The sequence below is a fragment of the Aquila chrysaetos genome, chromosome 10 (assembly GCF_900496995.4).
Source record: "Aquila chrysaetos chrysaetos chromosome 10, bAquChr1.4, whole genome shotgun sequence".
Lineage (NCBI taxonomy): Eukaryota > Metazoa > Chordata > Aves > Accipitriformes > Accipitridae > Aquila > Aquila chrysaetos.
The window spans coordinates 37,443,882-37,471,781 of NC_044013.1; the positions used below are offsets into that span (position 1 = coordinate 37,443,882).

The following is a 27,900-nucleotide window of genomic DNA, read 5'->3' on the forward strand; positions in this document are numbered from 1 at the left end:
CAGCGTTCCCGTCGGTAAAAAAATTTATTGAGTTACTGGATAGGGTACAACAACCCGAGACATCGCGCAGGGGGCACGGCGGGGGGGGGGGGGGCTACGTGGGCGTGAGTGGGAGGCGAGGAGCGGCGGGGGGGGGCAGAAGGACAGACAGACGCTGTTGAATATCAACAGTACTAAGAGCGGGGAGGGAGACGAGGGCAGGACTAGGCGTAGAGGTCCTCCCGGTCGGCGGAGTAAACCTCTCCCTCCTGCAGCAGGGCGAAGTTGAGGAAGTGAGAAGGGCGATGGACCTCGTGGTAAAACTCCTTGGGGTTGGCGAGCTGCAGCTCGTACTTCATGTTGGGGTCGTGGCGAACACCTGCAAGAGAGAGTCCGTCACCCACCTGAAAGCCCCTTCTGCCTCCACCATTGATCAGGAGCTTAGGGAAGCCCTCTACCCTCACAAGGCCATTTTTAAGCAAACCTTGCAGAGGAAGAGACAAAATCATCACCCTTTGGGTTCCTCCCCCTAGAGATTTACAGAGCAATGCCCCCATAGTCGTCTTCTGCTAGTCAAGTGGTTTGTCTGCCACTCTCCTCCTTTCCTGACCCCTTCTGCAGCTGGCTGTGGTTCAGCATGCCAGGACCTCCTGTTACTCCCCTGGCAAGATGTCTATTTCTCCCCTCTATCAGAGTTTGCTCTCTTGCCACCGAAAAATCATTGAGAACTGACACCCCAGTGCTGGTACCAAGGAACCGTCAGACCACAATGCTGGTATCCCTGCCAGCTGCTCCGAGGAAGGTCAAGCTTCGGAACTGGTAAGGAACGCTTCCCTGAGGAACTATTTCCTTCTCCTCCCCAGGCTAATCGCATTGCCTCCCTTCCTGTCCCTTTCCCGGGACAGCTCACCCATGAAGTTGTAGTTCCAGGACCCTTGCGCTGGGACCATGAAGAAGCCGAGGAAGCGATCCGACAGCAGCATCTGCACCCTCTCGTAATGGGATGGCAGGTAGCCCTTGGGGTTGTTCCCTTTGTCCGTGTTCTGCCTGCCCCACTCGTAGCCGCTCGGGGTCAGTTTGTAGGCTGTCAGTGTGCACGAGCCTGGCGTAAAACTGAAGGAAAGGAGAGATGGAGCGAGTCAGACTGATCTGGGGTGGAGGAGGGAAACCAGGTATGAGCAAAGACTCCCCTTCTGCCAAATTTTTAGTCTGAGACTTCAACGTGTTCCCAAGCACTGCACCCACAGGGCCCCCTCAGCAGAGGGGGCACACAGAAGCCTCCCTGGAGGTGTTCCCTCACCTGCAGGTGATGATGATAGTCTTCTCCCCATCCCAGGAGGGGTTGTCAGCCATGACCTTGGCATGGGTGGTGACATCCTGCGGCGAGAGCTGAGGGGACTCATTTGGTTGGGTGTGAATCCACCCCAGAGGTTCCATTTCCTGACAAAAAGACAGTGTTTTAGAGAGAAATGACAGACTTGTAAAACAAGACCCCTTCAAACATGGCAGAAAGCACACAGGGACCAAAGGCTTCCCTTTCACCTGATCCCAGATCAGGCTGGCTTCAGGCCGAGCCCTTTAAGTCCCACATCTACAACAGACCAAGGGAAGCTGCCCCACCACCTCAGGTCCCCGTTACTGGAGATGGTGATCTTCTACCCACACCCGGAGGAGAAGCTCAACTCACCTTGAGATATTCATGCTGCGGCAGCTGCCCTGGGAGATGCACGGTCTGGTGTGTTCCCCACTGGGGCACCATCACAATGCACCGGATCTCCTTCACTTGGGGGTTATCGGGAGGGCTCACTCCATACAGGTAACCCGCAATCTAGGAACACAAACATCCGCCTCAGAAGCCCACAAGAGACCTCCCTGTAACTGTGTGAGCGTGGGTGGATCCTGCCCTTAGTTCCTGAGGACAGCATCTCTTGACCGGCAGGTTCTCAGTAGAGGAGAACATCGCAGTTTTGTTCAGTGCTGTTCCCCCCGCAAGTCTGGGCCACAAGGAGCCACCAGGACCCGGCTAGAACTTGTGTGCTCAGCTGTATTGCCAGCGTCTGTCTCAAGCACAGAGGGATTCACACGGACAGCAGCAAGTTCCCAGCCCTTTGCCACTAGTTCCTGCCCGCCCAGGACTGGTGTGTGCCCCGGCAGCGTGGAGCACAACTGTAACAGACTCGTTACACGCTCACCTGGGCCCGCAGATCTGAGATGCAGATGAACTTCTTCAACACGTTCTTGGGAAGAATGTACGTATAGCCCGTTTCCTTTATATCGTCTGATGAAACATAAATGTGGTTCGTTCGCAGGTGGAGGTTGGCAGCAGAAATCGCTCTGTGAAGAGGAGACGATTATTAGAGGGTGCACCAATCCCTTCCTGAGCACTCTGATCTCTTCCACCGCACAACAGCCCTGCCTGCTTTCCTACCTGACTCGCCACTCAGTCTTGGAGGAGAAGGTCTGAGTTTCGTAGTTGCTGGTTGTAGAGGTGATGATTTCATCCCCGTGTTTGTTAACAGTGCGGGTCTGCGTGGCCGTCAGTTGTGACTGCTCCTTGGTTTGCTTCTCAATTTCTGCAATCTGCTGTCTCTGCTGAGAGGGGGCAGAGATCTCCATGCCCAGGATAATGTCTCGGATCTCTGACTGTGTCAGGGATGCAACGTTCACACTGAAAGAGAAAATCCACCCAAGTCAGGCATTTCAAAATACGTTCTGGATCCCTCTCACCAAGGCACAAGCTCAGAACATCCACTCAGGGTGCTATGAAAAATGAAACCGCAACTTTTCAGACAAACGGAAGGATCGAATCACATGATGTGCAGATCAGAGAAGTTCTGGTGCAGATGTTTTTATCTGCCTTACTAGAAAGCAATTAATAATAATAACCAGTTTCCCTACAAAGCTGACAGTTCATTGCCAAAGGCCCTTGAAAGTCTTCTGCTCTCCACAAGGAACACTCTGGCCACAGAGTCTTCAGAGCAAGAAGGAAAGGCTGACAGGATTATTGCAGCTGGACAGTGGCTTACTTGTTCTTCTTGCCATAGTCAGCAAGGATGAGATCCTTCAGCTGCACCTCCACCTTGATCCACTCCTCATCTGTCAGGGTTGGCCAGATGTGGTGAGGCTCTGTTATGGTTGTCTTGTCTGGTTTCAGAATAACTTTGGCTCGATCGTTATTCACATGTAGTGCCCGGAGAATCAGAATCAGACGAGAGAATGCCTTGGAGAAGAAAAAAAGATGCAGTTAGTCAGAAGGAAGGAAACCAAACATACAAGGCCCTAGTACAGCACTCCTCTGTTTGGGCACACCGACGCTGCATGGGAAGCGCCAGTGAAATCTATTTGAAGGAAAATCCGGGCAGACTCAGAGCCAAGTGCTCCCAAGCAACAAACTGGGAGGGATTTCTGAAGCCTTGGCTCCTGCCTCATTTATCAGCGGCAAAGCAAAATGCAGACTAGGCATGCTGTGCTTACCGTGTAGGAAGAGATGGTTTTCAGCCAGTCATCATAGAGATTGAAGAGAACCATCTGGGGTTCAGTAGCCTTCAGGATGAGATCACCAAACTTTTCCACTTTCAGACAGGCCTGGAAGGGCAGCTGCAACTCTGAGCCTTTGATCACAATATTGGGGAAATCCAGCAAGTGCACCTGTAGTTTATCGAGAAGAGGAATTAGCTCACAACTACTGCAGAATGTTGGTCCAGATAAAGTCCTTCACGGGAACACAGGACTGTTCTGCAATCTCCCAAAGATTTTATAACGTCCCCACAGAGCAGTAACTGCATTGTTACCTCAAGTGGGTCCAACATGCCCTTCCGAGTCACTATGATCTGCTTAGGCTGCTCCTCCACAGGAAGTGATCGAATCAAGGCAGCCACTTCTTCAGCAGTCTTCCACTTGGCCAGCTACAGAAGGACAGCAGGGTTAGAGAAATATCTCCCTGCTAACAGCAGTCTCCATGCCTTTGGGAATTGCAGAGACTCAAATCAAATTCTAAAAATACAGCTGGAATTTATGGCTTGCTCCAGATCAGTGACAAGGCTCAGCATTTCCTTCTTACTGATCACAGAGGGCAGTTCCCATTCCTGGAGTTCAGTTACTCCTGACTGGCTCAGGAAAAATAACTGGCTACACCGCCTCCCTGTCTTTGCCACCTGAGAGTCTTCCCACTGTACTGGATGTACGGCCAAGTGCAACGTGATTTGCTGTAACAGTAAGCACAGCACTGTTTCTCAAGCCCTGCTTGAAGACGTAAGCTCTTTACACATCAGAGCTGCAAGAACCTTGCAACATCAATGCCTGCATTCTTTTACTTTTACATCCCATCCTAATGCTTGCCTGAGCATAGGTTACACACTGGAAACTGGAGCTCCAAACTTGTTAAGAGGCAGGAACATGAAGACCCTCATGATATCTTCTGCTCAAGTGAGTGCCCCAAGCAGTTGGAGCCCATGCCCAGCTCACAGCCCAAAGCACAGCAGGCAGCCAGGCCCTACCTGTCCTAGACGCTTCTGTCCTGCCCACACAGACGTATGGATGATCTTCAGGAATAGCTGTCCAGTTCTGGGATTGAAGATGAAAATGGCTCCATTGATGGGTTTTGTGGTCAAATTCCCTTCAAAAGTCTGAGAAAACAAGCAGAAGTGAAAAGTACAGGGAGATGAATGTAGCCTATCCACACACTTGGGCAACAGCCGACTCGCTGTGTGCTTTTGAGCAGGAACTGTACCAGAACTGTAAGAGCTGCTCTGTGCACACTGCAAAAATTTGGGTCCATGTCGATTCCTAGTTTTCCATCACGCACGCCTCCACAACCACCCTGAGCACAGGACATTTACAGTCCCTGTCCCTTCCCCCGGCAGATACACCTCTGGCCTCACCTTGTGAATGGTCACTCTGTACACATTCGTGTCATCCACAAACCAGATGATCTGGTTGGAGAAGAGCTCTCCATAGTTCTGGGAGGAAAGGTATGGTTCTGTGGGCTCAGACGAGTACAGCTGCAACCCCTTGCGGATTCGTTCCCTCAACACATACAGTGCAGGATTTGCTTTCATAATTTTGGCCATAGCCTGCTGGATCAGAGGTTTGCTCCCAGGGAACCAGTTCCCATAAGCACTGAAAAAGACAAAAACCAGAAGATGTATTTGTTGCCATCAGCTCTGAGATGAAGAGACAACAGCCATGCACAAGTCTTTCCATGCAGCAGCCCGGCACCTTTCTGCTTGCTGAATACTGCTGTATAACTTCTCTTGCAACATTCCTGGGAGCTGTTCACCTATGGCTTTTCCCTACATCTCCTCACAGTGGGAAGCCACAGCACGCACATGCTGCACTCCCAGAAAAGCTGCATCTTCTCTAATAACCACACTGGAGCAGAGGTCTGCTTTCTGGGATTTCCCCCCAAGTTCTCCAGTGAAGAACAGTTGTCCTCACTTGTAGGGGGCCTTTAAACAAAGCCTGTCCCTTAGCTCCAAGAAGACTCTGACAGAAATCTCCTAAGAAAACAAATTACTAGTGAGCTGGGAGAACTGAACCATTATTATTGAACGAGCACATATTGGGCAACCTGAAAGAACTGCCTAGATACATTATCCCATTCACTGCATACTGCCGGCTTCTGCCTTCTCCCCTCATCCTCCTGCCTAGAATACAACCCAGTTTGGAGATGCACTAGGACACAGCCATGAACTACAATTACAGTTAAAATACAGAAGGTGCAGATCTCACCTGTGCAAGTTATAGGCCAGATCAATGGCAATGAGCACACCAGTAGGAGACGGATATATACTCATGTTGTCTGTAGTGTAGTCCAGGAACTTGGCTCTTGCATAGCGCTCGATATCATGGGAATCGTAATCTCCCCAGCGCAGCTGGATATCTATCCAGTACTTCTGTGTGGTGGTGCTGTCCATCACATCTCTGAGGAGAAAGTACGCCAGAACAATTTAATCTTGCACAAAACTCTCCTGCAGTTGCTGCATGTCTTTGACAGAGAGTAACTGCCACCAAGCATGAACACTCAAGCCAGCTACTATCTGCATACCATCCTGAAAAGGGACTCTACTGCTCTCTTCATACAGCAGCTGAATGCAAAAGCTGTTAACAGAAGCCCTCAGCCAATGCGGTTCAGATACAGGTTTAAATAAAGCAGCACAGTTACTCCTCTACTGTATAGTCATGAGGAGTCATCTCCCCCGCAGAATGTCCCGTGAGGATTCAGTTGAACTAAACACAGCACAAGTGCAGATAGTGTCCAATTCACTCCAGATTCTGGCCCTAAGACAGCACAGATTTGTGGGGTTTCCTGAAGAACCCTTTCGAGCTCCTGAGCTCTGGCTCAGGGGAAGGATCAACTGGAGGAGAGAACAGGAACAAAGACAGTCTTCATGTTTTGCAGAAGGCAGTGCTAGGAGTTGCAGCAACCATCCACCCAAACTAGCTCTGCACTTTGCCAGGCATGATTGCGTCCTCCTGTGTCCCCAGAGAAAACCAACCCTAGGTGCCCAAGAAATCGGGGCTTTGGCTCAGGATGACAGGATCAGCAGTTCTGCTCTGCAGCAAGATCAAGGAGAGGGAAAAGGGAAACACTCACTTGGAATCTGCAAGCAATGATGGACGTGACACATTCCACTTATAGGAAGCAAAGAGAAGGATATCTGCACATGAGGAATTCATCTTGTATGACTTCCTGGGATGGATGGTCTCCTTCTGCACTGTCTCAATCTCCAGAGCATCCAGCTCTTGATCAAACACCTGGGAAAAGGCAGTCAAAGATGAGTTGTGTTCAAGCAACCTAGCTAAAGAATCTATCCTCAACAGAGAGCTAAAAGAGGCACCCAGGAAAATCCCATTTTCTCCCCTTCTCTGTCAAATTGCTGAAGACAGGCTAGCCCTGCTAAAATCCCCGGGACAATCTCTGTTGGTACATAAGGAGCATACACGCATTGCACAGAAACAAAGCAAGTTAACATACTGCTCACCTGACACAAATCCATTACAATGCTCTCATGGATCTTTTGCCACAAGTGAGCTCGGAAAATCTGAATGAGAGAAATCTTCAGTGTGGGTATCTTGCCATGCATAAAGATGCCTGTCAAATCCAGCTGCACCTGAAACCCAACATATACCTGCAAAGGAAAAGCAGCTGTGAGAACATGCAACAGCACAACTGATGAAGTTCAGAAAACAGAACAACTACTGTTAAGAAGGTTTAGTTCATCTGTAAGAGATATTCTGAAGAATTAGTTAGATTGATTAACTGCTATCATTTCAGTGGAAGTTCCTACAGGAACAAACTCCAGGTACTTACATTGGCTCTGTTGATGGTAGGAGACCACCACAGGGTGAATCTTCTGTTTGGAATTTGGTTCAAACCCGATCTCTGGGCATTCGTCAGCTTCTTCCACTTCATGGACTCCTCAAAGCCACTGGCCTTCTCCCTAGAAAGGGCAGACAATCAATTGCATAATATGTCCCTCATCTCCACTGACTGCCATGTGCCACATATAATAGAGGTAGGGAACACACACACTGGGAGCTGGGAAGATTGTTTCATGCAAAGAAATTTCCATGGATTTGCATGCTGAAGCTCAGCTATAGCCCAATCTCAGGTGCCCTCACAACTGAACTATGCAGTGTGCTCAAGTGATGACTGAAAAACAGAAAAGTCTCAACAGAATCAGTACGGCTTGAGCCAAGGACTCCTCCTGGTGCACCACTGAGCTCCACTTTGCAAGACAAGGCCACATCAAAGTTTCTCTTACCAGAATAGACCCTCCCATGTGGGGAAGTAAGTACCCTTGAAGAGAGTGTGCTCCAGGATTCCTTCCACTCCACCAAGTGCCTGGATCATATCTGTGCGGTAGTTGTTCAGGTTCCAGAGTTTGCCATCATGGCGCTGATGCGTCCACCAGAACGGGTTCTGTTTCAGGACCTGGAGACAACAGCACACTAGTGAGCAGCTTTGTATTCAGATCATCTAACCTGGATGCACTAATTGTAAGAACCAAGATGATGATGATGATGTCACCGAACAAGTAAAAAGCCTCATGCTCTCAGTCCTGGAGGACACAGCTCATCTACAACATGAGTTCAGGCAGTACTACTATGCAATTCAGACTAGGTAGAATCTAAGATGATGTTTTTATCTTTCAGGGACTGGCCCTCTATAGAGCTACCATTAGAGGCTTTAAATAGTAAATTTTTCCACTGTTATTAACACTTAACATTTTGGATGTTTGTTTTGGGGCCTTTTCTCCCTTTCCAGAAGTGTTTTCTTAATACTTGGTTGTGATAAGCGTGACGTTCCTCAAGACACTGCAATCTACTGAAATGCTTCAAAAGCGGCTAGCTACAGATTTTGGAGCATTTGGTTCTGAACAGCCTCTACCAGTCCCAACACATGGCTCTAAGTCCTTTCTGCAGCAGACAGACAAGGAAGTGCACCTGCAATAATGCAAGGTGAAGGGACATTGTATGGAACAGGTAACTGAACCTCACACTCAGCCAGAGAAATTTCCAGTCAATACCTGATACTGTTTGAAGTCAGTCCTGACTCTCCATCCTTTATCATAAGCTAGGGTATGCCGGTCCTTCTGGAAAAGGGTGTTAATACGAGGAATTCCCCTGTCCCATGAGTCCTCCAGATCCTCTAGTGTCAGACGCCTGAAGAAAAAAATTCCCACACTTTGTTAGCTCTCAGTTTTACAGCAATGCATTAATGAGTATTTCAGGTGATGAGATCAGAGAAATAATACAGACCTCAGGGCTCTGGCAGGAGACGTTCTAAAATGGCAAGCACTCACAGGCTCAGCAAAGTGTCTATAGCCATCGCTATGAACACACTGACATCAAACAGCCAAAAGAAAAATCCTGCCCTTGTAAGTGCGCAGAACTAACTGCAAATGGGTCTGATGTCAGCTTTTCCTGGCACCACTTGCCATACCATTTCCCTTAAACTGTGTCACGGGTGCACTTGCTGCTTGCAGAGTCCGTACCTCCTCCAGAGGTAAGACAGCAGCTTTGCAGGCAGCCTGTAGCATGTATCACAGGGCGAGCAAGGTCTCCAGAACTCTGAGACAGTGCAAGACTTCACACCGCTGCCTGTCCTCACACACACACAGATCTGATTGCACGCGGAAACACACCTGTTCTGGGCTATAGCCTCTTGTCGCTTAAGGGCATACTCTGCCCATACTCTCTGAGAGTCAATGAATTCACTTTCCCATGGCTGGATGTACCGATACAAGTTTGGGATAAGCTGGTCCTCCTCGTGGCTCATTCCTGAGCGGAAGTGAGTGATGCCAACATCTGTCTGCTTGGACCACCTGGAACAAAGAGGCACAAGAGCGAGTTAGGAGCAATAGGACTTCACAGGCCACGCTACCATGACCTACTGTAAAGGCAACATCTCTCTATAACATGGCACGGTTTAGCATTCTCAGATATTTTTACGGGAAAGAGCATCTACCAACACTCAACCCATGCAGGCGTTAGAGCAGCACAACTCACCTCAGGTCAGACTGCGGGATGAGAACGTGGCCCATGGAGAGCATGCCCAGCCCCCCCCAGCTCTTTAGGGGTGTAAAACACCACCGGCGGAAAACGGCTTGGCATTTTAGAATTCAGACCAATTTTGATTCGAGTCTGGATTTTATTCTCACATTTCACCAGCAAATCAAGCAGCTCCTGAGTATTTACAACAGCTTCCCGGAAATATGTCATCAAGCCAATCAGAGCTGTATTCCATTTGTTGACAATCTAGAAAGGAAAGCAAAGGATCAGTTCTCAGTCCGTTCTCCAAGCATCTCCAGAAAGCTCTGTCGTACATCTTCCTCCCACCTTACCTTAGTGAAAGTTGTGGAGCCAGATGCCATGAGGATCTGCCTCACTCTGTTGTGAAATCTCTGCATAGACTCATCATCCACACGCAGGAAGCACTGAGCTGTGCGCTCCTTGGTGACCTACAAGAGCACAGGGACATCAGTTCCCTCCTGGGAGCCCTCTCTCCAATACAGACAGTAAGGTGAGCACTTGCCAGCAGGCAATTACGAAACATGAGGAGAGAAGGGGCTGAACAGCACCTCTACAGTTTCAGGTCCCTGCTCATCCCCAGCCAAGGATTTCCCAACCCTGTCAGGAAGGAAAGTTTATACCCAGTTCATTTTAACTCCATCTGCCAGTGGCCCCAGTTACACAGCTGGCAAACTCATGCTCTTAGGCACCCCCCCCGCCAGCAGGTGTAAACCCTGCTTTGATGCCAGGTACGGGCCAAGCAGGGACTGCTCTCCCACCCTGTCAAACCCTCACCCTACCTCATTCTGCAAGTTCCAGACACCATCTTTGTGGGTGAACTCCTCATAGCTGGTGCGGCACTTGGGCAAGATGCGGCACTCAAACCCGCACATGTTAAACAGCAAATTGGGGTTATCCTTGCTGTAAACGGATACGAAGCTATTCTCCCACTGCACTGTGGTGACTGATCGAGGCAAACGGTTCTTGATATCCCAGAATACAGCACGACCACTGAAAAACAAGATGTGCACAGTGACAGGCTGTCTGGTACTGAAGCAAAATGGAAACTAGGTAAGCTCTCAGTGCTTTCCTAGCACTATAGTCTCTTATACCAATCACTCACTGTCAGATTTACAGCACAGACCCCTCACCTCTTCTGACTTTTCTTCCTGAGCACCTGCCTATCAGTCTCCAACAGTTATTTATTACAATTAATTTTCCCACCCCCCACCACTAGTTTTTTTCCAGGTTGCAGCACTTACAGGTTCACATCATGTTTCATGAGGCGCATCCGAGCATCCCGGGGCCAACACTTCTTGTTGTTGTAGCCTACAATGTTCTCGTTGTTGGGATCTGGATGCTCTGTCAGGTACCGCTGAATCAAGTCTCTTGCCTCATCTGCTGTAAACCTGAAAACACACAGAAGAGGATCTGGAGTTACATGACCAACTTCTCAGAACACCTTCTCAGAGAGATAAGGACTTGCTTATGGATAGCTGATTGCCATAGCACGTTTGAAGGTAACTATCCAATTTCTGTATCCTCCCACTGAAGGGGGCTTCAGTTTCATTAGCATAGAGCGAACCATGACTGTTTGGGTTATCTTTCCATGAACAGACATAAAATTTTATGTCCACTAGCTGGGAAGCCAGAAGAGGCTTATTTTACCAGTGGAAAATCTGTAACAATTGAACTTTTGGCATTGTTGCTTTTCTACTGGTCCAGAGAAGCTGTAGAAAAGCAAACTGAGAAAGCAAGAGGAGGCATGTGGACACCCAGTTCTGGGAATGTCTATCAATTCAAATATTCCTGATCTTTCTTAGCAAAGGGAACAAAAGCCTGGAGTAGGAGCAACTAATTCCCACTTTCACAGCATCTGCTGCAAGATGCCAGAACAAAAGTTCACCCGAGGAAAGCAGCGCCCCAGAGGTCTCACCTGAAGAAGATGTGAATACGGTCAATGTATCTGCAGAAGAGGCGAATGGGATGGGCCACCTCAGTGGCAATGTCTTGGAAGCTGAGGAAGTCATTTGGCATCTGGGGAGGCCCAGCCATTTCACTGGCACGGTGCAGACCCAGCACCAGCAGGTCCATCACAAGCCCATAATACTGGACAATGAAGGAAGCAAACTGCAGCCCACGAATAATCCCATAGGAGTTTGTGTGATTCATGTCCTGAGGAAATGAAGGGGAATTGTGAAAACCTGTCACAATACATCAGAGACCTTTTACCTGAGCTGTTGCTCTTTAGCAGGACCCAGAAAGGTTTTCTTACTCCCTCATCACTTCATTCTCTGCCAAGTCTTGTGTCCCCTCCTCCCCCATGGGTCCAAAACCTCTTAATTTTACAGTCCACGTACGCCCTTTCCTGAATAGCAATCATCACCTTGTAGTTGATCACTACGTTGTTCTTGGCTGTCATGTAGTCAGCAATGTTGTGATCAACAATAAGACGCAACAGCCTGTTGAGCAATGTCAGGTCAATCTTCTCATACATCTTCTCAAATCGAGATTCCAGCATGACATTGCATTCACCTTCACTTGTTTCCCAAACATCTTGCAGATTATTAATGCCTGAGGAGACAAACAAGTTTGTCATGTTATCTGACACATCAGAGCGCAAGAAGCACCCTTCTGGGCACAGGAAGTCAACATATTTCCTGTAAAGCCTGACTTTTCAGCCTCTGGTCCTTCCAGTCTATCCAGAAATGGGAACAGACATATGTAATCAACCACAAATGCTATGGAAGTTCTCCTCCTCCAGTGTATACATGTATATCTATTAACCTACAAAATATAGTCTCTGATTGTAATGACTATTGACTGCAAGTTGCAAATACGAAAAGTCAGCTCCCAAGGCGACTTGCAGGAAGCAAGCTCCCATTAAGAAAACTCATTTTTGCGTAGAATACAAGACCCCGCTAACCTTGGCACCACTTGTACACCAACAGTGGAGGAGGTTCAGTGTCAGCAGGTTTGATCCATGGAGGAAAGAGTCTTCGCTTATCAGCCTCATACCACAAGTACTGATCCAGATAAGCATCTGTGATTTTCTCCAAGGGCTCAACATCATAAACAGGAACTAAGTGGCTGTAGAGATCCATGAACTCAATACCCACCTAAAAAAGAAGAGGAAAAACTGAGGCTTATAGTTGACAGAGAACACAAAGTCTTAGCGTTATTTAGGTCCTCTATGCAGCGTAACTTTTAGTATGGTCTGGCTTTCACCAGGACACTTACCTCCTTGAAGGCTCTCTGAGTCAAAAGGTGTCGTTTGATTCTGGACAGAGCTTCATGAGGATTATCATAAGCCTGTTCAATCAAGCCCAACTCCTCTCTCTGCGACTGATTCAGACGGGATTTCACACTGAAAGCGAGAAAGAACAGCTCAGGCACATAAGCTTGAACAAACTAATGGCCACTGCATTAAACTGACAAAAGACACTGTTCGACCAAACCTATCAAGACTAAGATCTGTAACTCTTCACAATCCACATCCCCAAGCTCAGAAGCACGGCATTGGTTTTGCCCCAAGTGGCAGAGTCCCTGAAGAACCCCCAGCCAACCTTGGCAGTGCCACAACCTACAGCCTTTTTGAGTCCATCAGGGTAAATTTTACAACGAACTCAATTCCAGGAATAACAGATAACAAAATAGCTTCAGAAGCCTTTCCCAGTGCAGACGTCTGCCCCTGCAGAACACAACCACTTCCCCACTGCTCACCTGTAAGCTTCCTTCAGCCTCTCCAGAGCTAATATGAGCAACTTGGTGTCATGCTTGTAGGACAGCGGGGGGAAGGGAATGGGTGAGAACCTCCTGCTTTCCAGCCAGTGCACTGTGGTTGTGTACACAGCAACAGCCTCCTCCGCAGTGATGTAAGGCCCATCCTGCAGAACCACACCACCAGCGTTAGTCAGTGAAAGCTTCCCTATGAAAATAGCACCAACTTGGGCAACCTCAGGCAGGGCAGAAGTACCTTCAAGTAATTATGCTGCCGCTCCTGCTCAGCTTTTAAGTAGAGTCTGGTCAGCCGGCCCAGATTCTTCTTACAGACAGTTTTGTCTACAGTGGCACCCCGACGGATTCGCTCCCTGTTGTAGTGAGCTGTATTTGTCCACCAGTCAGCTTTTGCCTTCACATACCTCAAGATCATGTTCTCAATAGGAGTTGGCAGTCCTGGCACCTGGGGAGGGACAGTAGCTTGAGGGAAGCAGGAGTGGGAACCTTCACAAGAGCAGTTCCACCTGGGAGATGTTAAAATGAACCAAAACACCAAGCCAGAGACCTACCTTCCAGGGGATATTGGCCTTCCAGCACCGCCAAGCCTCGCTCAGATGCTGCAGGATGGTTCTGGCCTTGTTCTGTTTGATTCCCTCTGGCATCATGTCCAGAATGTCATGCATAACGGCTGCCCTCAGCTCCAGGTCAAAGTGAGACTCCACACGCTGCTTCGTGACAGTCTTTGCTACACCCTTTGAGTGACGGCCTGGAGAAAAAGCAAAGTACTTCAGCAGTTCTGACGTTATTGGGCAGTGCTCCTCTTCTTCCTAATACAGGAGCACACAGAGGTGCAGGATGTCTGAAGAAATTACACTGCCACAACACCACTGATGAGTTTGGAGTGGACGATTAGGAAGCTATGGACCCCACGGTGCTATGCAGCAGGGAATCCCACTTCCATTTGGAATCTGTTCTGGGGGCACTGGTCTCTGAAGTGCTCTAAACCGGTCAATAGCTCTTGGGATTGACATGGAGCATGGATACAGACCACCACGTGGAACAGAAAACTGGAGTTTGAGCTGGCAAGTAAACAATATTAATCTTTACCACACACTCTTCCCACATCCAAGATTTACAGTGTGCTGACCTTCAAACTGCCTGGCCAGCAGATTCCCCAGCCAGCGTTCCAGCAGTGGCGTGATGCCCCTCATGAAGAACAGCCATACTCTCCAGCCTGGAGCCCAGAAGCCACAGCCAGGACCTTTGCCCACAGGCCCCTGGGAGAACAGAGACATGGTAAGAGCAGGTCACTTACTGACACTCCAGAATCCCTCCCTTGTTGCTGAGTTTACGTGGGGTCACCATCATGTGGAAAGGTGGAACTTACTGTGTTAAACCTGTAGTAGATTAGATGTTTCAGGTCCTTGCACATACGAATCTGCCTCATCAGTTTGTACTTGTATCGGTACATTCCTGTCAGCTGACCCACATGGGCAAAGATGTACTGCAAGCCATCTGCCAACTGAAACACAGGCAGCACAGTCAGAGATAACAATAAACAATACATACATTGCCTCGAGAAGCAGGTTTATTTTACAGCCAGGAGCAGAGTGTATTAGGCCATACAAAGCTCCTAACACTGACTCGTACAATGATCAATTCTTATCAACTAGGGTAAAAGCAGAATTTCATGCAATGCTGCATGCTTTCATTGTTCCCCCTCTTCTCCGTAACACTGGAACATTCAGTCATTTTGTGCATCCTATATAAGCCCGACCAGATATTCCGCTCCTCCTCTCAACTTCCCCACCTCACCTTTAAAAAAAAAAAAAAACCAAAACAAAAAAAATGAGCCTACCTGAAATGCATCCACATTTCCAAGTCTGTATTGGACGTGGCTGTCCACCACCAACTTAGTCAGCCGCAGAACCTCTCGACACAGATGGAAAGCATTACCAAAACGAGATTTTTTCCTTTCCTGGAAGAGACAAAAATCCAGGATTTATGTAACAATGTTTATATAAGAGTGAAAGGGCTCTGATTTGGTTGGTCTGTACAATAACTGAACAGCTGAGGCACTGTGGCCTGTCTTACCACACTAGCTACTTAACAATCTTCAGGTTTACACTTGAGTAAAATAGCACATGGACCAATACCTTAGTGGTGAGGGTCTTCACGGGCTTCAAGTTGAAGTTGTAATCCAAGTGAAGGTAGTTCAGGTTCTTTCTGTGAATCAGCAGGTTCAGCATATTGTAGCCCTGGCGACACACCTGCAGGCCTACTTCCACCCAGTCCAGCTTTGTTGACTGGAAAAACTTTGTAGCCTTGAAGGAGCGGAATAGGTACCTGGAGAGAGCAGAGACTGTTATCAGCCGAGTCCCCTACACAGACCAGCAGTTCCCCACTGAACAGACCCCACTTACCTCTTCTTCTGGGCCTTGGGAGGTCTGTGCTTGAGCGCATTCAGAACATAGTATTTCAGTAGCTTCTGATAGGAAACTCGCACCTTCACTGGCTGGCCTGCTGGGCAGTGCTCACGATACCTAGGGATAAACCATATTTCAATTTTTCAGGTAACTCACATGCCTTAGAGAACAAAGAGTTTCCAGAAACTCTCCTAAAATCTCTAGAAACTCATCACCGCAGAATGTCTGTCTGTATTTCATTTTCATTGTAACAAGATAAGAATGTCACAAATGCTAGAACATCCCTTCTCCCAGGAAAGAACTCACCAGTTCTTGACCAGTGGGATATCAAGAGCTCTGCGAGTCCTCCCAGACCTCAAGTTGAAGGGCCGTGGGGCCCACAGCAGGGCAATGCCGTTGGCTGTGTTATCTGTGTAGAGGGGGGTATCCTTCAGGAAAGGTTCCACAAACTCTGGCAACTCAAACTCTTCATCATCATCAGGCAACGGTTCCTGACTCTGAAATGCAGAAACACCACACACCATCTGTTTCCTGGTTGCTTCAGCTCAGTTTTCAGAGTTAACCAAGTAAAAACTATTTCTTTGCTCTCGTGACAGACGTGTGACAGTGTTGAGTATCAGAGAAGCAAAAACCACTCTACAAGGCCCCAGTGGGCCTGAGAACTAACTCTGGCTACCAGACCCTGAGCTAGGTGTTATGGAGGTAACTCAAGGGAGATGTCAGCTCCATGAATACACCAAGGGCAAGCAAAAAGATAAATAACCCATCAGAAGACTCTAAAATAACACTTTTAATTATGCATTGGGCTTTACCCTACAGAGACCAAAGGAGACAGCTCTGTGCAACTCCAGAAGTAGAAAAAGACTACAAATGACAACTGTGGGGGTTTTTGTGAAAGGAAGGGCTATTGATTTCTCCTGAAATATCTATGTGTGGGTGCCACTATCAGAAGCAAGTTTACGAACAAAATGCTAAAGCCCCATCACCTCCACACGTAGGGTTTATCCCAGGCTCTCTTGGACAGCGACTCACCTTGACAGAATGTCTGTGTGAAATGGGGTTGATCAGCGGATCGAAGTAAAAAGCTGGAAGATCGGGATCTTCTGTTTTAATGAAAACGACGTTTGGAGTATGATACCTACAACACACAGTATGTATTAGAGCATCCTGACAGCTTTCGCCTCCTCTCCCTGCTCTTGAGACTGCTACACTTACCAGGTCAGGTGGACATGGTGTGGCAGGTTATTGTACAGGTATGGGAACGCGATTTTGTACTCTGTCCTGATCGGCTGCCTGATGATAATTTTGTTGATGTCATTAAATTCATTCCAGTCTTCATCCCTCAAATGAGACAAAAATAAATTGTTATATGAGCATTCAGGGGGACAGAAGGGCAAACGTTTTTGACTGAAGACATGATATGAGTGCTTTTCCTTTAGACTTCTCTTCATACTAAGAACCATTCAGTGTCCAAAGCAGCAAGCACATCACAGGCTTAATGCTAAAGAGAGCGAACGCCCAGGAATAGCTCACCCAAGACAAGACACCCGGTAACACATTAACCTTCCCAGCCCTATTCCCAGATAACCACTTATCTTTCCTCCTAAACCTAACACTTACTGAAGATTGATGTCTCTAACAAGAGGCTCGAACTTGGGACCTCCAGGAATAGCCATGTTCAGTGCCTTGGAGGTAAAGAATGCTTTCAGGTCAAACAAATAGAAATAGTTGTCATCCACAAGGTCAGTGAGCAGCTGATTAGCCAGCCGGTACAGCGTGGACATCATCGGGAGAGTGAACTGCCAACGCTGGTACGTTGAACCGTTTACATACCTGCAAAAGAACAAAGCGCGGACACTCAGTACACAGCCAGAAGACAACTGGGCCTTTACCAAAGGACCAGAAATAACCAAACACCTCTCATCGCCCATCATTTGCAGAAAATATCAAGGACAGCCAACAAACGGGCCCCTCAGACAGAAAGAAAGGCTGCAGGACTGCGAAAGACCGCTACAGACTACATCTGCCCAGAAAATACCAACTGCTCCAGTTCCTCTCCCCCCATATCCAAAATGATACACAACATCTGTGCACTCTTAGCAAGTAGCAATTCAAATTCCAACTAGACAATCCAGGTTGCCATCTTCATGGCACAGTAATAAACATCAGAGTTGTAGCGGTCACTGGGCAGCAGCCCTCCTGGATTGAGAGGCCTTGTTTGCCCTCACTGGATGCTGAAGACAAGAGGCATAGCTTTACAACAATCAGGTTCTCCCTCCCACCCTTGAGGGAAGGTTTTTCTCTCCCCACCAACATCACATGTAGCCCAGCATAACACAACCAAAGGTTATATACTGCTATGTATAGGTAATTTATGTAGCGTGTTTGCTTTTCTCCTCTCCCAGTGAATTGTGCTACCAGAGAGGCACGTACTTCCTATTGTCTTTCAGTGGCTGGTGGTCATAGAACCAGTCCAGCACAGGAGCATCCTCCTCTGGATCCAGCTCAAGCTGAATCGCTTCCAGGGGCTCCACATCCAGGATGTTATCAGCATAATCCAGAGGGGGTTCTTCATCATCAAACGGGGGGAATCTCATCCTCTTGAAGTGACGCCTATCCCTCTTCTCTCGCCTCATCATAATCCACATCGACCTGGCAGAAACGCAGAGACCGTTAAACGTTGTTTTTATTGTGGATGCACGCGTGTTTGCTCACAAGCTCCCACCAGGGTGAAGGAAGAAGGCACTTACCCCCACTGAGCAATGTACACCGGCTCTATGACCCAGGGAATCTCATTCACAAAAGAGATGGCGCCTGTGATATGGTACAAGACCGGAACATCTCTGATTTGCTCCCAGGGCATGGGCATGTTCTCCAAGAGCTTCAGAACAGCATGAGGCATGTACTTCAGAGCACTACAATTAGAAATCAAGGAAAATCAGGGCTGGAAGGGATCTCAAGAGAATAGCCATCCATCTGCCACAAGCCCAATTACGTCTACATCTTTCACTCCTGAAAACTGCTCATTTAACCTGTTCATAAAGGCGTCCAGTGACAAATCCACGACATTCCTATTCTATCCTTGCGCTTTATGCATCTCACTACCAAAAAGTTTTCTACTGGTTTGGCTTCTGAGAGACTGTCGCACATTAAGAATATTACAAATGAAAAAAAGAAAAGTTTCAAATGAGTTTCTGGAGTTTTTATGGGTAATGGTAAGTTAGTGCAATGGATCATGAGTGGTGTGAGACAGCTCTCTGAACCCAAACAGCAAAGAAGCAGTCATGGTGCTTCATAATCATGCAAAAAAACGTATGCTGACTACTTCATACTCTCCCCCAACTTAAGGTAAAGTGCTACCCAGGGTAATGTTTTTCTCAAAAATTCAAAGCAACAATTTCCTTCACATATCCTCTTCTGCAATGCTACCCTAGTCCAACTGATTATCCCATCCTCCTCGAGCTACTATGCTGCTTTCTATGCACAACTGACAAGGAACTGACAAGCTCTCCCTTTAACGATCAACGAGGAGCTTTGACAAGGCAGCAGAGGAGGACTCAGCTCGCCTCCCCCTGCATCACATAGCGGTGGGGGGCCCTCCCCTTACCCCAGGTATACGCGCTTGTCGTGACGGAATTTCCTGTTGGTCATGTCGCCGTGGTCGCGGATGATCTTCCGGACGTGCTCGGGGGGCATGTCCTCCTTCTGCGCGTCCACGAAGCCGAATTTTCTCTTCTCCGCATAGCGCTTGGCCTGCAGCTGCTGCCACTTGCGGGCTGCGGGGACAGAGAGGCAGCGGGGTCAGGCCCCGTCCCACTCGGGAGGATGGGGGTGCAGGGACCGGCCCTACCCACCTTTTTCCTGCAACTTCTCCTCAGACATGTAGTCGGGCAGCGGCGCCAGCGGGCTGGGCACCGGGGCGCAGCCGCCGCGGTACGGGAAGACGGCGGCCATGGCGACGCACCTGCGGGCGTGGAGAAGAGCTCAGGGCGGGGACGGGGCCAGCCCCGGCCTCTCCCCCGCCATCCCCACCAGCATCCCCCGCCCACCCCGGGCCCCCATCGCCCCCCACCCGCCCTCACCGGCTGCCGCGACGCCCCGCGGTTCCCCACCACAATGGCGGCCCAGCGCCGTCGCCACCGCGCCTCAGAGTCCCGGATGTGGGCGGGGCGCGCAGCCAGGAAGGCTGCCCAATCAGCTTTCGGGTAGCCTCGGCGACAGCTGGCGTGGCCCATCAGAACGCGGAGAAGTGGCAGGAGGCGGGACCAAGGGCGGCAGGGGAAAGGAAGTTGTGCCTGGAGTACACTTCCGGTGGAATGCCCGGCTTTCTCCGGTCCCGCCCTTCACTGCTTTCGATTGGCGGAGAGAGGCAACGGTGACAGCTCGCCTCCGGCTCTGATTGGACAACGCGTGGCGCAGATCCGCCCGTGCTACCTGTAGGGGGCGCTGTGGGGCAGGCGGCGCCGCGGGGCGGGGCGGGGCTGTGTGGGGCCGGGCCCTTCCCCCGTGGGGCCTTGTGGGGGCATCCCCCGTGGGGCGGCGGGGGCCTGAAGTGCCCCCTCAGTGGGGACAGTGCCCACCTCGGCCACCCCACGTCTTCCTCCCCCTCCCCAGGGACTGTGCTCCCCCCTTCCCCGGGCCTGGGCCCACCCCACAGCCCCAGGCAGGGCAGGAGGACATCGCACCCCAGAGCCCCCGGGGGTGGGACGCCTACATCCCCCCCCCAGCACTGCCTCCACGGCCATACTATGGCCCTTAATGCCTCAGAAAATATCCACTCCCTGCCTTGGTGCCCCCTTCCCAGCCCCCCCTGGGGAGCAGAGATGCTCCCCACCCCTGTGTGCTTGCCCAGCAAAACACAAGGTCCGCCTCGCTTTAGGCAGATGACCGGGCTCGATGTGTTGCCATGGGCCACCCTGCTGCCGGGCGGTCGCTCGTCTGAGGGCTTCAGCAGGGTGGGGGGTCCCCATGGGGCGAGGGGTCTGTGCTGGAGGGGATTTTGGCTCTTGGGATGTGGGATGGGGCTGAAGGGGGTGCAGGTGGGTGGCAGGCTGGGGTGTGGCTCCCCGGTGACTAATTCCCTGATGGAGATGCTCCCTCTAGTCCCGTGAACCCCTGTATGGGGGGATTAGAGGGGCAGGTCCCTTCCCAAAGCCCTTCAAGCCAAGGCTGTGGCATTTTCCATCAGGGTGCCCCCGCATCCGGCCACAGTGAGCTGCAAAGCTGCCACTTATCCCACCGTAACCCTGTGGGAAAATCACGTCTGATTAAAGGCTCCCAGAACAGGCTTCCCGGGCCCTCAACCCCACGTGCCCGGGGTACACGACATCCACGTGATGGCAGGAATGTGGTAACACAATCCAGGCCTTGAGAAACGTCCCTGGTGTGGGCAGAGGCTGGAGGACAGAGCCAGCGTTGCTGAGCGGGTGCGGAGGCTGTGTTAAGGGCAGGGATCAGCAGAGCCGCTCCTGAAAAACTGGGCATAAACGGGTCAAACCAAAGAGAAAGCCCTGGCTGCCAGCTCCGCTCCAGCTAGGAGCTGTGAGTGGCACACAGGCACGTAAACACCGCTTGAGGTGACAAATCCAAACACGGAGTAGGTACCTCCAGCACCTGCAAGCTTTTCTGCACTCTCTACAAATAGAAATGTAAGCAGCTTTGGCCACGAGTCATCTCCAGCCTCCCACTGCCCACACATATTGCTTGTCTTTCCCTGCCCAGGCAGAAATGTGTCTGCTCCCTTATTTTCCTCCTCGAAACAAGTGCCACCCACTCTGAGCAACATATTGTTTCAGCCTGTCCCCCGGCTTTCCAAACCAAATGAGAGATTTTGAGTTAAAGGTTATTTGCCACACAGAAAGCATGACAGATCCAGTGGATTTCTCAAAACTGGTACACGTAACCCTGAGTGGGATGATCTTGCTTTTATACATGGTGCTGGGCTCCTGGGGAACAATTCAGTGTGTGGGAATCGGTGGGGAAAAGGAAATGTGGAGTAAAAAAGAAATAAAAATTCTGATTCCTTGTCCAAGGAAGCCTTCAGGGACAGGCAGAGCGAACCACAAGGATCCTAGCATTGCTGCAAGCTGGTGTCCAGCATCGGGAATGAGAGCAGCGAAGCCACGTGCTGGGTGCTCTGCCTGCAGCCTGCCCTGTTTCACAGCCAGCACTTTCCTAACCCTGCAGGTCTCAAGCGGCTCAGTGCAGCAGGGCTAAAGGCAGAGACACGGCGGGAGCTGGCACCCGTCCTGCTGCCATTTAGCCTCCCTGTTGCCAGCCCCAAGAGAAGTGCAGCCTCCCCTTGCCTAGGAGGGCAGGAGAGCGTCAGCAGGAACAGGAGAAACCTTCGTCTTCCTCCATAGAAAGGAGAGGGGGGGGAAAACCCCAAGAGAGGTAGACTGTGCCAGTGTACAGTGTATTTTTACTCTGTGGTGGGGAGACATAGGATAAGAAGCACTGTACTTCCAGTGACACCCCTGGAGCAGGCTGGGATGCCGAGTCCCTTTTTCCCTCTAAGCCCCTTCCCCTCAAGCCACTTCATTTGCAGCCATTTATTAAAAGCTCGTGTTAGTAAGAGCTCTTGCTGCTGGGTAAAAGCGTTACACTGGGCTCTGTAGCAGAACTTTTCATTCCTAATAGATGCCTAAATCCCAATAGATGCCTATGCCTGAAAACTTCACATCTGTGGGAAGTGTCCATCCCAGAGCATCATCCCGGCCAGCAACTCACACTCTCCCATGCCCATTTATGGGCATTTAACATATCTGGGAACAAAACAACACGAAAAAAGCTCCAGTTGTCAGGAGAAGTTGGCCGGTTGGCCCTGAGCACAGTGCCACAGCACCTGCTGCCCAGTGCTCTGCCTCCGACCGGGACCCCAGAGCAGGTAGCATCCCACCCAGACAGGTCTCAGCCTCTCCCTCCATCACCCACCTGGGACAGTCTCCTTGGGGAGGACTCATGAGTGCAGGATTTGGCTTCTACGGGCCCTGGCCTCGAGGGTGAAGCCTTGGAGCCTTTCTTGCCTGGTGGTGCTCCCATGGGAAGTGCCACAGAGAACGCAGGGCTGAGCGCAGTGTCCCCTGGCTGATGGGACGCTGCGGGATGCAGCACCAAAGGGGTTAGAAACACACTGTGGTGTTTGGATGTCCAGAAGAGCAGTGGGGAAATGGTGCTCTTCTGCTCCCTTCTCATCTCAGCGGTGCCTCAAGGAGCTGTTGAGGCTTCTCTGAGCAGCTCCCAGTCATCCAACCGCGTCATCCAAAGATGCGGGGGGAGCAGAGCCCCAGTGCCTGGTCTGTGAGCACCTTCTCTTGCAGGGCCCAGGATCTGCAGCCACAAGAAAAGCCTGGATGCTCTGTTAGTGTGGACCCTCCACGCAAGGTGCTGAAACAGCCACGTTCGTGCTCTACTGCGCTTTGCTGTCCTCCTCCATGGGCTTGGGGCTGCTTATGCCCCAGACCCTGCGGGGAAGGAGGCTATTGCTCCTTCTCCCTCTGCATATCCCGGCAGGACTTGAAGAAGTCACTACGCAGCAGGCGGTAGAAGAGGATGATGTTCATGGGTGTCATGATTGCCATGCCCACCGTGCCTACAGCGTACGTTGCCGGGGGCACGTTCTCCCGATTGAGGAAGAGCCAGCGAGTCATCCAGGCCAGCGTGGCGATGCGGAACACCACGTAGGTGCCCAGGTTGATGATGCTGTTGAGGCGGTAGCAGGTGGTGTGCACCAGGTTGGCCATGAGCAGGATCTGCCGCAGGTGGAGGAAGATGGAGTTAATCTCCACCAGTAAAGCCACGAGGGCAAACCCAACGTACTGATGGAGCAGCACTGCAATACCAAAGCAGACAATCACCTGGGAAGGAGAAAGAAGACAGGCTGAGCCCAGGAGCTGGTTGCTCTCAGCTGCTGCAAACCGGAGCCCTCCATGCTTGGGCGCAGCGTGGAGCAAAGGTGGAAACAGTTATCACGCCAGTGCCAAACTGCTGGTCATCACCCCACACATAGGTTTGCAGCATTGCAGCCTCCAGCCAGCGCTGCAGCCTCGGGCATGAGATAAAGCCTCCCCAATGTTGCATGAAACCTGAGCAGGTTTCTTTTTTCCTGTGGGAGGAGAGGGAAACACTTCTATAAACTCCGGGTTGTCAGAGGAGACAGAGCAGCCAGACCTAACCCTGCTTTTGTGGCCTGGGGAATGCAGTTAGTTGTGGCCCAGCAGGTTTTTCCGCACACAGTGAAGGGCTGAACCGGGCAGGAAGGGAGACGTGTAGCCCAGGGCTACTACGGTTGCTGCTGGCTCAGGGATTCTCCCCAGAACAGGCACGCTGCAGGGATTAAGCAGCTTTGGTGCATCAAAGAGTCCCATGGGATGCCCCGAGCCTGGCCTGAAGCACCCTGGGGCTGCTGGATGCTGCAGCAGAGGACAGGGCTGTTAGGGGCAGAGCGGGCCTGATTCCTGCCCCGCACCCTCCCTGCCAGGCGGGGGGACAGGCTCTGCCTGCCCGCACTTCAGCACACTCAGTCCTTTCTTCAGTTTATACTATTAATGCTGTTCTCTGTATTGGCTCTTTAATGAGATTATCTGCTCCCTGCTCGATAAGTCACTGTCTTGGCCTGAATTAGCTCTCTTGTGGAGATGACCTTTTGACTTGCGAGCAGCGGCTGGCAGAGCCACAGGGCTCGCTGGGGTCTGCGAGACAGCAAGTCTGACCATCGCCTCCCCTGTTTCATCCCAGGTAGGTCCTGGTACTGTCCCCGTCACCCATCCGTAGGCTGTGCAGACCCCTGTGCCTCCCCTGTAACCCACAGCGTCTCCGCTGCTCAGCTCCAGGCTGTGCTACCCCCCCTGCCCTGCAGCATCCGCAATGCTCCAGCATCCGGACATCGGAAGCGATCAAGGAGAAACCCACGCTGGGCACAGCCAGCAGCAAAGCAGGCAGAGGGCCCCACTGGTGTGGGGCTTCTGCACCACGGCTGCTCCAGCCACCCCAGCCCCGTGGCCACAGCTCTGACCCAAATGAGAGGAAAACACCCCGGGGACCGGGAAGTGGAAGGTGGGATGTGCAGCCCTTCCAGGCAGGTGCTCCAAGTGGCCGAGAGCTGGCAGGAGCTGAGCTGCTTGCCTGTGCCGGTGGGGACACCTGGGTCACTGACGGTCCATTACAGTGTTATGGATCAGCCCCCCCAGCCCAGCCCCTTCCCCCCCTACTCTGTGCACACATGGGGGCTTTTTCCTACCCCATCTTTGGGTGCCTTTCTGCAGACCCTTGAAGAGTACATGAGTCCTGCAGGACCAAGAGGAGCTCCAAGCCCTGCTGTCTGGGCTTCTCTCCCCAGGCAGAAAAATCAGACAGATTTTGTAACAGGCAGCAATACCCACACTAGCAACAGCACGAGCCCTGCTCGTGTTCCCCAGCCCCAGCCTCCCTGCTGGTACAAGTGCCAGGGTCTGTCCCTCAGAGAGCGGCCGCTGGACTCACCACAGAGTGATGGAAGAGCAGCTCCCAGGACTGGTGAAGTTTCTGATTGCACAACATGTCCACGAAGTCTTCAAGGAAATAACCTGGGATCAGAGAGGCCATGAGCAAAGAAGGGGGCCAGGAAGGACTGTGCCAAGTGACCCCCCCCTGCCCCAGCAGGCTCTGCGCCTGACTGGGCTGGGCAGCCCCTCTGGGGAAGTGATGGCCACAGCTCAGCCCAAACCTTTTGTGGGTGGAAAGTCATGCATAGAGCAGGATCACACACAGCAGGAGAAGGAAATTAGTGTGTTTTGGGTCCCTCCTGCAATCACTCTGTAGGATGTGCTCCTAGGGAGAGGCACTAACTGATCACTTGGATCTGTTCCTGGAGAAGGGTGACAGCGAAGGCAGCATGCAGACCCTCACCCTTGTTACTGTCCCAGAACTGGATCTCTTTCAGCCTGGAGCACTTAACACCTGCAGGATTTGCTGCCACCAAACCAACCCCATGTTGGCATTTTAGATACGTCAGACCTCCTTGCTGAGCTGTAGCCACGCTGGAAAGCCTGTTAGCACTGACCACAGGTCTGGTAACAGATCTGCAAGAAGGTGACAAAGTGGTGGTGGGGAGGCTTCACACAGCCAGGGGACTCAAAGCTCCTGGCCTCCACACTGGCAGATTTAGCTCGAGGCTTTGGGGCGACCTGCATCAACCCCATATCATGGGCATTTCTGGGATGCTCCAAGCCCTGGCTGCCCCATGAGGATGGTGGCGGGCAGCCTGGTGCCCAGTACCTCCTGGCTGCGGGTTCCGTGGGACAGAAAGGAGCCACTGTCCTTTGCCAAGAATAGGGCGATTGTCTGGGGTGCCTGAGACATCGCTGCCCGTGACATGGCTCCAGGGGATGGTGTCAGGCACTGATGAGCCCCTGGGGACCCCCCGGGGGGGCAGAACAGGGGGCAGCCCGCTCCCCCCCACCTCACCTACAGATACGGCGACGAGGCTGTGTGCCCCGGGTGGGTGCGTGCCCACCAGGTCCTCGGACAGCCCGGGGTGGAGGCAGAACCTGCGGGGAGAGGAATTGTGAGTGCCGGGCAGCGCCAGTGGTTCCCCAAGTCCCTGCTGCCCACCTGGTGCTGCTGACCACCCCGGAGCCCTCCCATCCCCCCGGTCCCCCCACGGTCACCCCTGTCCTCCTGTTTCCCCCGTCCCCGAGTCTCCCTATCCCCTGCTGCCTATCCCTCGCTCCCCCTGTGCTCCTCCATCTCTCCGTGCCCCCCCCCAGTTTCCAAGCCTACACCCTCCTCAATGCTCCTCAGGGTCCCCCCACCTCTGGTAAAGCTCAATCTCCCTCCGTGCCCCTTCCGTCGGGGTCTCTCGATGCCCCCATTCCCCTCTAGTACCCCCAGTCGTCGTCGTCCCCCCCCCCTTCCCCAGGTACCCTCCGGTGTTCCGCCGTGCCCGGGCCGCTCACCCCGCCAGCGCCCCGCCGCCGCTAAGCACGCTGTGCGCTAACGACGTCCAGATGTTCCGCCACTTCCAGCGGTTACGCCGGGCCGAGGGCGGCGGCGGCACCAGCCGTTCCAATCCCCGGTTCAGCAAACGGAAAGCAGCGAAAGAACCGGCCACCACCAACAATCCCGGGCTAAAAGCCATGGGCATCCCACCGGCCCTCAGGGTTTCCCATATAGGCACCGATCGGGCTGCTCGACGGCTCCGCCTCGATCGGCTTCGGGACCCGCCCCGGGCACCGGCACCGCCCTGCCCCGGTCGGGATGCGCGGCCCCGGGGCGAGGAGCGGGGGGGGGTTGTGGGGGGAATAACGAGCGTCGTCCCCGCAGGGAAGGGCCGGGTGGGCTGGCTGGCACTGGTATTTCCCGCATCCCCTCCCACGCGTGTGACTCAGGGACGGGGAAACGAGCACCCCGGGGTGTGCATCAGCCTTCCCCGGGGCATCGCAGGGCAGGAACGATGGTCAGCCCAAAAGCCGGCTGTAAGCGTGGCACAGAGCGGCGGCCTGGGTGTCCCGTCAGTGTGCTAGAGCTGGGGACGCCTTCCTCGTTCCCCTGAGGTTCCTCCTCCGCTTGGCTGGCACCGGGTGGCTGAAGAACTCACCCGTGACGTGCTGCGGCCGGTGGTCTTTCGCCCCAAAGCGTCCCTGGCATGTGATGCCGGTGAGGATCTTGCACCGTTGTTCTGTGCTGGAGAGCTGTCCCCCACCCTGGGTAAGGACCCCCCTCAGATACATGGCACCGGCTCTGATTGCACATCGAGCGAGCAAAAAGCTCTGAATGCCCCGCCAAAAAACAATGCTCTGCCCACGGCACTGTTGTCCTTCATCCCCCTGTCCCATGTCTGGTCCCGAAAGGAGCTCCCCGATGTCTGGGATACCCCAGCTCTGCTGTCCAGGGTTTGTGGGAATTCAGGATCCCATACCCAGAATTTCTTTAGTTCCATCCTACAACTATGCTGCTTGTCCAGCTTCCCGTAATTTGATCGCTCCCTTGTTGCTTTTTGATGTCTCCACCAGAAGCGTGGCTGCTGCACAGACCTCGCTTCTCTTCTGCAGACAGGATGAGTCACCATGTACACACTGATTAATGTCAAACTCTGCCTTTCCTTTGAGGTATTAATTTCGGATGAATTCTTCTACTTTCTCTTTGCTGAAACAGAAACGTGTGGAGCCTCAGCTCTCAGCTGCTGCCCTGATTGGGGTGATGGACACTAAAACATCAACAAGTAATACGCTGATGGAAGGGACACTGAGGAGGGGAGCAATTAAATCAGATTCTAAGGAGA

The 27,900-nt window shown here is 51.8% G+C and overlaps 2 protein-coding genes across 3 annotated transcripts; both read right to left on the bottom strand.

Moving 5' to 3' along the window:
- Window positions 1-5: 5 nt before the first annotated feature.
- PRPF8 (pre-mRNA processing factor 8) lies at window positions 6-19,832 on the bottom strand. The gene is given in 44 exon segments (XM_030027635.2): window positions 6-358; window positions 890-1,092; window positions 1,280-1,419; window positions 1,667-1,807; window positions 2,172-2,313; window positions 2,408-2,647; window positions 3,006-3,199; window positions 3,454-3,627; window positions 3,771-3,884; window positions 4,476-4,604; window positions 4,860-5,097; window positions 5,710-5,901; window positions 6,575-6,735; window positions 6,963-7,109; window positions 7,292-7,421; window positions 7,746-7,915; window positions 8,511-8,646; window positions 9,129-9,308; window positions 9,493-9,548; window positions 9,550-9,741; window positions 9,828-9,944; window positions 10,296-10,506; window positions 10,758-10,904; window positions 11,432-11,670; window positions 11,882-12,069; window positions 12,422-12,614; window positions 12,736-12,862; window positions 13,219-13,382; window positions 13,472-13,678; window positions 13,785-13,981; window positions 14,363-14,492; window positions 14,603-14,737; window positions 15,074-15,193; window positions 15,372-15,561; window positions 15,639-15,758; window positions 15,948-16,138; window positions 16,674-16,779; window positions 16,857-16,982; window positions 17,262-17,474; window positions 18,075-18,293; window positions 18,392-18,556; window positions 19,249-19,417; window positions 19,496-19,605; window positions 19,724-19,832. Coding segments are annotated over 43 exon segments (7,008 nt in total). The 5' UTR covers window positions 19,596-19,605; window positions 19,724-19,832; the 3' UTR covers window positions 6-203.
- Window positions 19,833-21,469: 1,637 nt separating this feature from the next.
- TLCD2 (TLC domain containing 2) lies at window positions 21,470-26,928 on the bottom strand. 2 transcript variants are annotated; one of them, XM_030028364.1, is made up of 4 exons: window positions 26,576-26,928; window positions 26,085-26,167; window positions 25,122-25,204; window positions 21,470-23,392 (listed from the first exon to the last, which is right to left on the bottom strand). In XM_030028364.1, the coding sequence occupies exons 1-4, from the start codon at window positions 26,761-26,763 to the stop codon at window positions 23,120-23,122; spliced, it is 627 nt and encodes a 208-aa protein (XP_029884224.1). In that variant the 5' UTR covers window positions 26,764-26,928; the 3' UTR covers window positions 21,470-23,119. The 2 variants fall into 2 exon arrangements, with proteins under 2 accessions (XP_029884224.1, XP_029884223.1); XM_030028363.2 differs by having other exon boundaries at window positions 21,470-23,497; window positions 26,576-26,922.
- Window positions 26,929-27,900: the final 972 nt, after the last annotated feature.